This window comes from Rattus norvegicus, chromosome 6 (genome assembly GCF_036323735.1).
Source record: "Rattus norvegicus strain BN/NHsdMcwi chromosome 6, GRCr8, whole genome shotgun sequence".
NCBI classification, from domain to species: Eukaryota; Metazoa; Chordata; class Mammalia; order Rodentia; family Muridae; genus Rattus; species Rattus norvegicus.
This window is the reverse complement of record NC_086024.1, coordinates 107,781,381-107,794,293: the sequence shown is the minus strand read 5'-3', so window position 1 is coordinate 107,794,293 and position 12,913 is coordinate 107,781,381. Positions and strand designations below refer to the sequence as shown.

Genomic DNA, 12,913 nt, shown 5'->3' with positions numbered 1-12,913 from the left:
TCCTTTGGATGGAACTCATCTGGAGAATGAGATTTGGACAGATACGTTCTAGCTCAAAGGTGACATGCTCTAACTTTCAAAGCAAGAAAAAAACCACTTTGCAACCCATTCCCATTTAAAAGATAATTTGACTCTCAAATCCCCAACACGAAGTAACAGTCCTAACGATAATCTGGTCTTTCTATGTAACTGTTTTTAGCTCTTGAATGGCCCCTGACTGCAGAGCAGCACCTGCAGAACAAAGCTGCACCATCCGGAGGGCCTCATCTAACCCGCCAGCCACACATCTCTAAGTGGATGAGCTGCAGCCCTGGAGGTCAGACACTGCTCGTCACAGACTCTGGAGATGCCAACCGTGAGGGCTTTCGCACTCATGGAGAAGGGATGGATGAGGACCCTCAGGAAGGGCCTCTGGCAGCCCTCAGAACCATTTCACTGTGCTGTCCTCTTGGCTGTCTGGCTACTCTAGGCAGCGCCTTCCATTTGTCTCACTCATTTGTTACAAAATGAAGCAGCCACAGGGTAGGTACTGTGAAAAAAGAAAGAAGACCCACCAGGCACATGTCAGGAACTCAGAAATTTGGCTTTGCTTTATGTCCCTTCTCTTAAGCAAACTACAGTTTGTGGAAGGGTTGCCCTGTTTTCTAAGAATAGGAAAAAGTCCTTGATTTTTTTATATTATTTATATAATAATATATGTATTATTTGGGGGGGAGGGTTGCTGTCAAGCTAACTTCCATTTTAAAAGCTGCCTTTTCAAATTCAAGTGCGTACACACACTCTATGGCCTGCCTGACATATGGTCACTGTGTGGCTGCCTAGGATGATCTCAAGGTTCCAGCAACTGCCAGCTGGGTAGTGAGCTTTGTGGAGGCCTGGCCCACCCTACCTAGATCCCTAGGAAGACTGACAAAGAGGAGAGCAATTACTCAGAGAACAGAGTAACTAGTTGCTAGGAAAACAGCAGTGGGAGTGTGAAGTGTGGAGGGAAGAGACAGGAGCTTCATCCTATTTTGTTGAAAACTGTAGCAAGGTGTTAATGCTTCAACTGTTCCCTTTGAAACTGCGTCTGCAGAAGTGAACAGCTTTCTAGGCCTCCAAAGGCCTCTGCACAGTGCACAATGTCCCACCTGCACAGAGTAGCCGGCGGGGACGGATATGGCTTAGCACTGAGCCTTTACCCAGCTTTCCAGCTCAGCCCTTGCACGTGCAGGCAGCAGTGCATGCTTGGAGAGAATGGCATGTGGGTTTTCCAGGGGAAGACAGATGTGGCTCCTTCACACGGTGTATGGAAGTCACCTGCACTGATGTCAGAACAGGCTGTCCCATCTGGCCCAGTGCAGACTTTTCCAGATTTCATGGTGGTAGCTTCAAAGAGGCCAGTGGGAGAAATGATACCATGAACCAAGAACTGCAGATTTACCAGCACACCCATGGTTTACACTAATGCACAGGGTAAGGGTCTGTGCCAACCCTATAGAATAGTGTTTATACTTGGATTCTGATGTCTGAGGAGCCTGAGAACTTAAGTTACTTTCTCTTTTGTAAGATTATCATTCATTCATTCGTTCATTTGTTTATCTATGTGTTTATTCATTTACTTGCAGTAGGACATGGTCAGAAGATACTTGTGGGGTCTCCTTCTGCCACATGGGATCCTGGGGTCAACCTCAAGTCATGGGGCTTGGTGGGGGTGGCTGGACTCACTGAGCTATCCCACTGGCCCTGCCTGGTTTCTTACAACACGAATAATAGTCATATTACCTCATAGGACTGCTAAAAGAATTAAATGCATTAATTCATGTAACAGTGTATTTCTTTCTCTAGGACCTAGAATACTGAAGTAAAAATTCAGTCAATGGTATTTCCTAACACTCCAAGGAAGTTAAACCAGGCCTCAATGAGCGTGGCTAGTAAGCCACCCTTTATCGCTGGCCTAGCTTCCTAGTAAGAATTACTCAGTTTGGTGGCAATGGGAATTCCATTCTGTCCAGTCTCACAGCAACTGCTTCCTTCCAGCTCCCCACACAAACCTGGAGTCTCGAGAAAAGAGCAGAGCCACTGTGTATATGACTCCAAGAGCTGAGGCACTTCTCCTAACTATATAACCTATCTCCTGTTTAGGGAACTCAAAGGACAGCAGCCAGGGAACAGCAGAGTAGAGCAGGGCACTTGGAGAAGTTCTAGGTAAGAGCCCGAGTGCCCTTTGAACCAGCACGTGTCTCCAGATCAGCGGAAGACTTACTGTAAGTGTTAATGGACTTGGAGACTCTACAAAGGCTGGCAGGGTGAGCAGATCCTGCTTTCCTGGACAGGGACACATATCGGATGATTTTAGGCTACTCTTCCATCCCAGATTGGCTAAACCAAAATGTGTGGATATTTCTTGGTTTCTTGGAACACTCAGCTATCTAGAAGATAGTGTCCTTAGCCTGCTCAGACTAAGTACCCCAGGATATTTTGACACAGGCATACAAACCCCAGGCTGCCTATCTGTTAAATGGCTTAAATAAATGCTATTCTGAATAAAGACTGATTTTGAACTGAAGTCCACTAAGTCTTGAAGGGGCACGAATACCCCTCGGTGGTGATTTATATTCTACCACCTGCCAATCATGAATCCATTGAGTGCTCAGACACAGGACTAGTCACTTTAGGGAGAAAAAGAAGTATGGTTTTGGTTTCATCAACTAATTCTTAACATTTACTTATGAGTAATCATTAATTAATCAGATGTTGTATGTATTTTCCTCGTGTGTGTGTGTGTGTGTGTGTGTGTGTGTGTGTGTGTGTGTGTGTGTGTAGATAGGTCTTCTCTGTTTAACAGTCCTGGCTATCCTGAAACTTACTTACCCTGTCTATTAAGAGATATTAAGAGAGGTCCCATGTGGCCCAGCAGCAGCAAACTCAGACCTACCTCCGAGGGGTGCAGTCATCATGGGGAGGGATAATGACAACTTTCACTGTGACTGACGTTCTCAAGAGATCGATCATCTGTTCATGGCTCAGGGTGGCCACTGCCACCTTGCAGATCTCCACCAGGCGGCTGCCCTGCCTCAAACCTGCTTGCCATGCATAGCCATAGGGTTCTACATCCGCCACGATGCCCTCATAGTTGACATGGAAGCCAAGCTGGCCTAGCCCATTTCTTCGCAGCGTCATCTCCACTGATTCACAACCTTTTGAAACAAACTGGACGAGGGAATGAGAGGTACTGGGTTAAGTTATTTAACAGTGGACTCAGAATTAAAAAAAATACTGCCTTCAGTTACTCCTAACATCCTATAGCTGGCTGAAGGGCAGGCTGGTTATTCCTCTCCCCTGGTCTCTATTTGGTAGGCAAGCAACACACTGGCTGCCTCCAAAGGGTCCAGTGGCTTTCCTGACGTTATAGGAAAATCTGGAAGAGACCTACAGCGAGCTGGCAGCAAAGAGAACCTGTATTCTGCATTCAAAGGCCCTTAAAAAAAAAATCCATGGTGGGTTATTAAGAGGTTCATTAAACAGCTTTCTCAGCAGCTACAGCAACAGCAGTCATCAGGGCAGTGAGAACGGGCCATGTGCAGGTGACCCCAGACATGTCTGGTGCTGCCACTTTTCCTCAACAAATGATGGAACACAGGGGTATCAGACAAACTGTGCTGCTTCACACGGCAGCGAAGGAAATGCCAGAGCCGCCAAGTATACCCCACAAGCCTCTGCACCCCGGCTTTAGCCCGCTGAAGCCTCTAGGAGTCAGAACGGTAAGAGGAGACAGTCTCACCTGCAGCCTTTTGACAATTTCTTTGATATCTTCACTGCTCATGAAGCTCTCCACAGAAATGCATTCTCCACGCTCATAGAAGATCTTAAGGCTGCTGTCGCTGGAAGTCCACCCTATCACATCTCTGCAGGAGCAATTGAAAACCACGCTCTTTGTTTCCTGCTCAATGAGGACGATGAACTCATTGGAGATTCCAAGGAGGCAGTCGAATTCCATGGCCTTGTTGTAGTCTTTGGCCCGGACTGCCCACACAATGGCCCCCATGCTACTGAGCTCAGCTCCTGGGTAAGGCTTAGACTTTTCCTTCTTCTTAGAAGCCAGAGAAATAAATGGAAACTTGCCAGAAGGGTCAATAGGTGTGTTGGTGACATTCTTTTCTGCCAGATCTTTCAGGTATTCCTGGCGGGTCCTTGTTGCCATGGCCCTGAACTTCTCTGATTTATGAGCAGCGTTTTCTGCATTAATCACTTTGGCCAAAAGGAAGTCCCTGAACACGTTTGACTTGGGGAAGGTGACCCCTTTAGGGATGGGAGGTCCAAAAGAAGGCACATCTCTGGACCTGGTGACTGCCACACTGAGAGACAAAGCAAAGAACAAAGGATGAGACTGTGTTGGTATGTCTGTCTTCTATTACACCACGGGGACAAAGGGCTGGGGCTGCAGCTCAGTAGCAAAGCACTGGTCCAGTGCAGACATTTGAGACTCTGGGTTTGATCCTCAGTACTAAGGAAAGGGGCCGAGCATACACTAAAGGTAAGACAATCACTCCTTTTGTGTAAGAAAGAACAAACACTTCTACTTAGTTAGTAAACTTTTTAGTTTTCTTAAGTTTTTTCCAGGCAGACTCTTTTTACCTAAATCTTAAAGTCAAAACTTCACTTCTTTAGCAGGTAGGAGACGAACCACAACATCATGAGGGGTAGGAGTGGCTTACTGTATGTTCTACATGACAGAATAAAGGGTGTTTTAAATACCTGCAGACTATATCCAATAGAGGTTGCTATAATCACACAACTTTTCAGAACAGAGATCCTGTCAGAACACAGATGTGTCCCCCACTTGAGAAGAATGGCTGCGGGTGAGATACACAGCTCCTCAGGGAAACGTGAGGAGATACATGGCCTGAGAAACAAGTACTTTCTAATAAAGCAAATACTATCTTTTGGCCCATGTGTGAGGAATTGTGAGACTAGATTAAAAGCATTACTTTAAAATAAAAACATCAATAGCAATTATGATTTTTATAGACTTGCCACAATATTTGGAAATCATGTTTTTTAACAGAGCTATTCTTTGGTCCAAATGTTCTCATTTGGTCTATGGTTCTGCAAGAAACACATTTCCTTTCCTATTTAAGTCAGACTGACCTAAGAAACCTTGTTGCCATCATTGCTTTTCCATACACAGAGCAAAAAAACAAAACAAAACAAAAAAGCCCGTGATAAATAACCATAAACATTGTACTGATCTAATTTTAATCTCAAAAAAACCTATCAAAACTGTCCTTAAACAACAGAAGTTAGGTAGAAATAAAGAGGCTGTTATGTCATATGCCAGTCTTCAAGACCACACCTGACACCTCGGCCTAGCCTGACAGGACTAACAGAGATGGTCCCCATTTCCACGTGGTTTAAAATGGGGTCAGCCATAAAACTGTGCACTAGAAAATGTTTTATGTGAATTTTCAAGAGAAAAGATACAACTTGAGAGTGCTTTCAAAGTAAACTGAAGGTCCCTGCCTCACTCAGGAGCTGAGGCAAGAGGATTACTGTGAGTTTTAGGCTATCCTGGGATACAGAGTGAGTTTCCTAACAGCATAGAATATAAGACCTTGTCTTACCCTTCCCTAAAAGGGGTTGGGGGGGTCTCATTTTAACATATTTGGAAACTTTTGGAAAAAAAAGTCTGCATCTTATAGAGCTGGGATAGATAGATCTACAGTGAAGGTTTTATCCTTAAAAACTGCACTCAGGTCAAATGGCAAAGCTATACATGATGTGTGCTTTCCACACTTCGTGACAAAGGGAGGTGTCAGCCAACACCCAGGCTCTGACTGCACAAGGGAAGGCCCAGACTTCCCTGTGCACGCATTAGGGTCTAATTACACACTATTACAAAGGCAGTTTTTCTTGTCAATGTGAGCTGTCTGGCTTGAATGCTGATAGCTGTGTAATTTTAATTTGATCATGTTAGCTTTTCCCCTCTTCCGAAGCTGAGCAGAGAACACTGAAATCCAGATTTGGTAGATCTTCCCCAGGGATCCTGTGAGGATCCAGAAATGTTTAATATCTTTCATTTTAAAGTTGGCAATTTTTTGCTAATTTCACTTGGACCATTATTCTTCCTCAGGAAGCAGCTGTTTCTACTGTAACTAAAGAGAGGCGCACGCTCAGCAGGGCTGTGGTCCTGAGCACGTCTACTTGCCCCCGAGCCTCCAAGAATATACAGATCTATTTATTAAACGACAGAACTTGAGACAAACACACACTGGCAACCTACCAATAATTAGAAGCTTCTAGAACGAACTGTGAGGGCGAGAACTGAGTCTTCACCATGCAATTATCTGTGATTCACCACAGATGGGGAGGTAAGTGATACAGACAGTAATCAAGTCTGCAGTATTAGAAACAGAATCCTCAGGAAGACTGTGAGGAAGAGGAGGGCTCAGAAGACGCCTCTCATGCAGTTTGTTTTAGCCACATTAACTTTCACGGTTCTACAAGGTTAAGAGGATCAACGACTTAGATGACACAGATGGTAAACTCTCGAAGGTAAGGCCTGATTTAAGCTAATTAGAATATCTTATCTCAATTCAAAAGAAATGTTGGGGCTGGGGATTTAGCTCAGTGGTAGAGCGCTTACCTAGGAAGCGCAAGGCCCTGGGTTCGGTCCTCAGCTCCGAAAAGAAAAAAACAAAAAACAAAAAACAAAACAAAACAAAAAAAACCCCAAAAACAAACAAAAAAACCAAAAAAAACCAAAGGGACTTTAGAGGGGTCACTGCCCTCAAACTAAAATTGTGAGTTTCCCCTCAGAGTTGCCTTCAATTTTACATTCCCCAAAGGAAAATATGTATGTGTCCATTTTAATCTAAAGATATATTCTCCAAAGTCCGTGAAAACAACAGGGGTGTGCCCCATGTTTATGTCCAGGTAAACAGTGGGTACAAATCCATCACTTTCCAGAAAAGCATGATGATCTGCATGGTTCCTGGGGAATGCCAGGGCCGAAGGCGAACTCTGAGCATCGACAATAGAGGCCCCGCCTACTCCACCCCCACCTCCAGAAAAGGACCACACCCTTCCCCTTCTCTCCCTTTGGTACCTGATAATGGGATCACCCACACAAATCTCCTGGTCTAAGAGACCAACACCAGGCTGTGTCTGCTTGGTCTGGACCATGTAACATTCACTAGCATCAATGACTTTGAATGAAGTAACGTATCTTGATACATATTGGCAAACAAGGATGCTTTAAGGACAGTTGAATAAAAGTATTAATGCAAACAGAGCAGAATAAGAAATTAGAACTTTAGAGTCACACATGGGTGATGGGTAGACCTGAGATCCCAGCCAAAGTCACCTTTGGCTACATAGCAAGTTCAGGGCCAGCCTACGCTACATGACTCTTCCTTACAGGAGTGGAGGCTCATGGGGGAGGGGGGTAGTGAGACTGATCAGTGGGTAAAGGTACTTGCCACCAGGCTGCCAAGCTGGATGATGAGTTTGATCCCCAGGGCCCACATGGGATGGGAGTTATCCTCTGATTTTTTTTTTTTACCTGTATGCCAGGCCATGTAAACATCAAAGACATAAATAAATATAAAATTCAAAAACAAACAAGCAAAAACCCCTTCACAACCTAAAGGAAAAAAAGCTAAAAGAAGTTACTTGAATTTTTGAAGCATGTAAACAGCAAGTATCAATTGATTTCAACTTCAAGTTGGTAAGAAAAATAAAGCCAGGTCTGGCGGGAGGGAGGTTCAGTGGTGTAAGCTTGGCCACCCAGGAAGCAGAGGCAGGAGGATTCTGAGTTCAAAGCCTGCCAGGGTTACAGAGTAGGTTCAAGCCAGCCAGTTTAATGTAGTGAGATCTTACCTCAGAATAAAAGTGAAAAGTGGCCTATCAATGCCGCACAGGGGGGCACTTGCACAATCCCCAGGACTGCAGAGACGACAGAAATAAGAGGTGACACAGCAGGGCAGGGGGGCTGCACAACTTTAGTCCCAGCATCCCAGCACTCAGGAGGCAGAGGCAGGCAGATGGATGTCTGAGTTTGAGGCTAGCTTGGTCTACAGAGCAAGTTCCAAGTTAGCCAGGGTTACATGGAGAGACCCTGTCTAGAAAAGAAGGAAGAAAAGGAAGAAGAAAACACTGAACACACCCTAGAGGTAGAAGTGGTCCCTTCTTGAAGCTGTTGCTGGAGGAACTTTGCAAGCAGCAGACCTGGGCCCATGAACACATGAACACACTCAGGTGCAGCTCGTCTGTTCAGGAGCTGTGCAATTCCAGCACTGTTCATGTCCCATGTGATGCTCAAGGAGCTCCAGCTGTGTCTGTGGGTCAGCGTCTGTGAGTCAGTGTCTGTGTCCGTGTCCGTGTCCGTGAGTGTCCGTGTGTGTCCGTGTCCGTGTGTGTCCGTGTGTGTGTGTGTGTGTGTGTGTGTGTGTGTGTGCGCGCGCGCGCACATGCACATGGGAATTTGTGCAACAGCACAAGCAGAGCTAGGGTGAGCATGTGTGTGTGTTGGGAAGGTCAGGTGGGGAGAGGGGTCAGAGGGGCCAAGAGAAGAGAGCAGAGAAGAGGGCAGGCCTGAAGAGCCCAGGCAGCAGGTTGGGCTGCTGACTTTCAAGCACAAAGAATGACAGGAAGGCCAGTCTTTGGGGCTAACTGCGGCTTGGTGCATCTCTTGCCTCCTTTGACTTCTTTGTAGATGAACCTCAAAGATGCCTTCTTTCTAAGAGTCCAGGCAGGCCTGTGGATGTGCACTATACTCCCTTGGCTACTAGCTGGATTTCAGCAGATCCTACAGGCAGCCACTGACTGCATAAAAGAGAAAATTTGGGATCCTGGCAATTTTACAAGGTGGTCTAACTCCAAGTGCCCTCTGCACTGTATCACACACACTCTCAAAAATGCAAACCTATGGAAACCATAGGTCATTTTTATAATTATTTATTATTAGTTTTAAGGTTAATAATTCCTTAATCTCACCACATTTATGGTCCAAATTCCAATTTTCTCCGATGTCTAAAGGTTGTTTATTTTGTACATGTATGCTTGTATGTATGGACAAATTATGGTTTCAATATGATCCACCCATTGAAATTAATTAACTATGTGGGAGACATTAGGGACTGAACCCAAGGCCTTATGAATGCTATCCTGAAATCAACTCATCTTTACTATCTTTTCATTCTATAGGGTCCTGTCCACTCCTCTTACGGCTTTCTCTCTTGCAAAGCATCTTCTGGAGACTCTGGACTGTGGATGCTCACAGAGTACCTTCTGTGTAGTATAACTTGCTCCCTGGCCATCTACATTACAGTGCCCTGACTTGATCACAATCACATTTAATCTGGGAAAGGAGACAAGGGTAGGGTGGCTCTCTGCTATCATGAGGCATACATTTGTCTCTTTTTGTGGTGTTTGTGATCTCTGATGGTCACTGCTAGATCCACTGATTCATGACTAGAAATGGTGACTCATGGGTGCCCTCACATAGACGACCCAGGCTACTATGTTTACTGAACCTGTATCTTTAATGTGACTGGCTTTTATGTCGTCTAATAATAACCACAAACTAATGGTTTTCAGTGCATGTTTACTTTACTGCAGCCCCTTCTGTTTTGATCTAATCTGATCTATCAGCTGGGAACAGGCAACTAAGAACATTCTAATCTAACAAGTAACAATAGAGGCTGGAGAGCATCCTGATAAACACGGGGTAAACTTTAGCACATATTCATTCCCTAGATCCATGTAAGAGATTTTCTTTGTTCTCTCGGGTACAAACATAGTAGATTCAGGACAAAAGAAACAGATGCAGACAGACTACAGCCTCCAGACTTGCTTGTAGGATTACTTTCACTGGAGACACTGAGTGAAGTACTTCAGGGTCACTCTCCCAGCACAGCCCTACCCTGCTGTCTCTGTCTTTCTGCTGCGTACCAGTGCTGCGTGAGCACTCCTGAACTGGCTACTTCTTGCCTCGTCCCAGACATCTGTGTTTACAGCACATGCTACAGTAAATCCCATTTTCTTGATTAAATATCCTTGTAACTTATCCTTCTACTGACCCTATCCTCCAAATTGTTACAGCAACTCCAGTTTCAGGGGATCTGGCCTCTGCTGGCAACAGCCTCACACTTGGTACATAGACACAAATGTAATCAAAAGACTCATATAAAATATAACATTAAAATAAAAAAGATTGGCTGCTTATGCAAGAATTCCAAAGAGTGACAGAAAACCCACCATTTTCAGCATTTTGTGTATCTGTGTATGCACTGTGAACAAGAAACTGCAGAAGGCCTTGACCCTGCCAGGGCAGTGCTCAGGGCATGGCTAACAGTCAAGAGTAGCTACTTAGCATCTGAAATATGGGTAGTGTGACAAGGAACATTAAATTAAAATTTAGGTAATATAAAACTTAGACGCTGACACGAGATGCAGACAAAGCCTTCACAAAATGTCCTGGAATGATCTGGTATGTAACTCCATTGTCACTTGTGTCACAATCATAATGAAGACCAAGAGCAACCAATGCAAAGCTAGGGAACTAGCTAAGAGGCACTCTAGCAAAGGTACTCAACCTAGGCCAGAGAAAGGTCCCAGCGCTGGACCACTGCCGCAGGCCCTTTCTCCCACTAATCCCAGCACACAGGAGGCAGAGACAGGCTGGATCTCTGGGAGATCAAGAGCAGCCTGGTCTACAGAGGGAGTCCCAGAGTTACACAGTCAGAATGGGTCTTGAAAAAACCACCACTGCTGCCACCAAGAGAGAAGGGAAGGGTCACAATTGATATCAATCAGAGTGTTTTAAATTATATAGCTTATTATATAGAAATAACAGACATATTTAGTAAATAAAACACTGGATCAAAATAGTGTCAAAACTTCTTTTGCCTACTTATGTATATATGTTTGTTTTTGTAAGAATATGGCTAATTAGAGAAAAAGAGGTCATGAGTTTGAAGGAGAGTGGGGCTGGATATACAGCAGTGCTTGGAGGGAGAAAGGGGAAGGGAAAAATGTAATTAAATTATAATTTCAAAATTCAAAAAAGCTGGCAATTAAAAAACAAAATAGTACACGGCTTGCACTGTATCCATTGGACAGTGCTGATTTAGACAAAGGCTCAAAAAGAAAAAGGTTCCTTTAAAATACATTGTATGGGAGGGGCTGGAGAGACGGCCCAGGGGTTAAGGGCACTGAGTTCAATTCCCAGCAACCACATGGTGGCTCACAACCATCTGTAATGAGATCTGATGCCCTCTTCTGGTGTGTCTGAAGACAGCTACAGTGTTCTCATATATAAAATAAATAAGTAAATTTTAAACAAAAAGTGCATTTATGGCAGTCTACTAGCCATACTTCCCAGTGCTCAAACCAGTTCACTGTCTACCTACATGGTAGCAGGTAGACAAAGTCAGTAGTCAGCACATGGGAAACACTCAGGGTATTTGAAGCGATGACAACAAATGTCTAATAAAACACGAAAAAGCCTTTAAGAGTATGCTTAGAAACCTTAGAGTAAAGGACTTTTTAATAGCAACAATGTTTTTTAAAAAAATAAACTCTTATTTATTATGAACGTTCATCTCTGCTCTTGCCTTGCCAAAAGAAAGATGTAATTAGCAGCGTGAGTAACTAGTGAGTTGGTGACCAGATGGTGTGGATGAAGGACAGCACCTAAGGAGGGGGTGCGAACAGAAAGGAAAGGTGTCTAACCAACAAGCCGAGGGAGTGCCAACACCGACAGTGACATCATCATGCGCATTTAGCCTACTGTGTACACAATACAGAGAGAAAAATGACAGTAACAGACTTCCCACCATACTCTAGAACGCAGAGCTGGGGGTGGGAATGGGGTGGGGGTGGGGTGTGCATAGCCATCAGCCCCACCCACTCAGTCAGTGCAGCCAGATGCCTACCTGTAACAGACACTCTCAGTGCAGGGGTTGTGAGCCCGGACAATGACAAAAACATGCTGAAAGTGAGATCGGATGTTTTTCGGGCTAAATGGTTGTGCTCCAGGCTCCTGGAAAACTATTGTCACAATGTCATTCCCAATGTGCCGCTTCCTCAGGAGCTACAAGAAAACAAGCAAGCACCACCATGAGTGTGGACACTTAAGAGACCCTCCACCATTCCCTATATTGAAGGTATCTAGTCCACAATGAGTGCCGGCGCTGGGAACACAGTTCCTGTCAATATTTTATCCTGTCTTAGAATCTTCTCCAAGGAGAAATGTGGAAATGAATATTCTAAAATTTGCATAAAGAATATAGCCAAAAAAGCTAACTAAAGAGACATGCCCAGAACCTCAGTTTCTATAGCAACAGTTATGTTCTGTTTTCAGGCAAGAAACTTGCCATTGCAGAAACTCGCCAGAGCTTTAGAGATGGGGAATGGCTGAAGTAATTACAATGTGATTACGTCAGTTTCCTTTACTTGAGGAGAAGGAGATCCCTGGTCGACGGTTTGTGCTGCAAACTGGGAACACAGAAATCCACACAATTCCTCGAGTAATAACAATGTGAAGGCAGGTTAGGTTTTAGGTTTGCACACCCTCCTTAATTACAGAGAGCTGTTAGACTGCCCTCTGATTCCTGCTCTTACACTAGGTCACGGTTGTCAAACTCAGGTACATCAAGCCAGACAGTTCCTTCTGAGGCGGTCACTCAGACAGTGTGATTAGCCAATAGAAAAAGCTGGAGTGACATCTGTTTTGTGAAAGCTCTTGGAAACAAAACAACTAAAAACTGCAACAACGATGCTGCACACGAACCTACACTCACATAAGTCAGCTCTTATTTAAATTCTTGAGGGATATTAAAGCGTGTAAATTACATAAAACCAACAACCCCGTATCCTCTAGCTGGAAGACAGCAGCCTTTTAGATTAGAGTTGGAAGTTTAGAGAAAAA

The 12,913-nt window shown here is 44.5% G+C and overlaps 1 protein-coding gene across 13 annotated transcripts in view; it reads right to left on the bottom strand.

Moving 5' to 3' along the window:
- Positions 1-12,913, bottom strand: part of Sipa1l1 (signal-induced proliferation-associated 1 like 1) — a 279,045-nt gene that overhangs the window by 55,320 nt on the left and 210,812 nt on the right. For all 13 annotated transcript variants that reach the window (XM_039111779.2, NM_001389245.1, XM_063261545.1 and 10 more), the window contains 3 exons: positions 11,919-12,076; positions 3,764-4,337; positions 2,918-3,192 (listed from right to left, as the gene is read on the bottom strand). In XM_039111779.2, the coding sequence (XP_038967707.1) occupies positions 2,918-3,192; positions 3,764-4,337; positions 11,919-12,076 (1,007 nt within the window). The remainder of the gene's footprint in view (positions 1-2,917; positions 3,193-3,763; positions 4,338-11,918; positions 12,077-12,913) is intronic.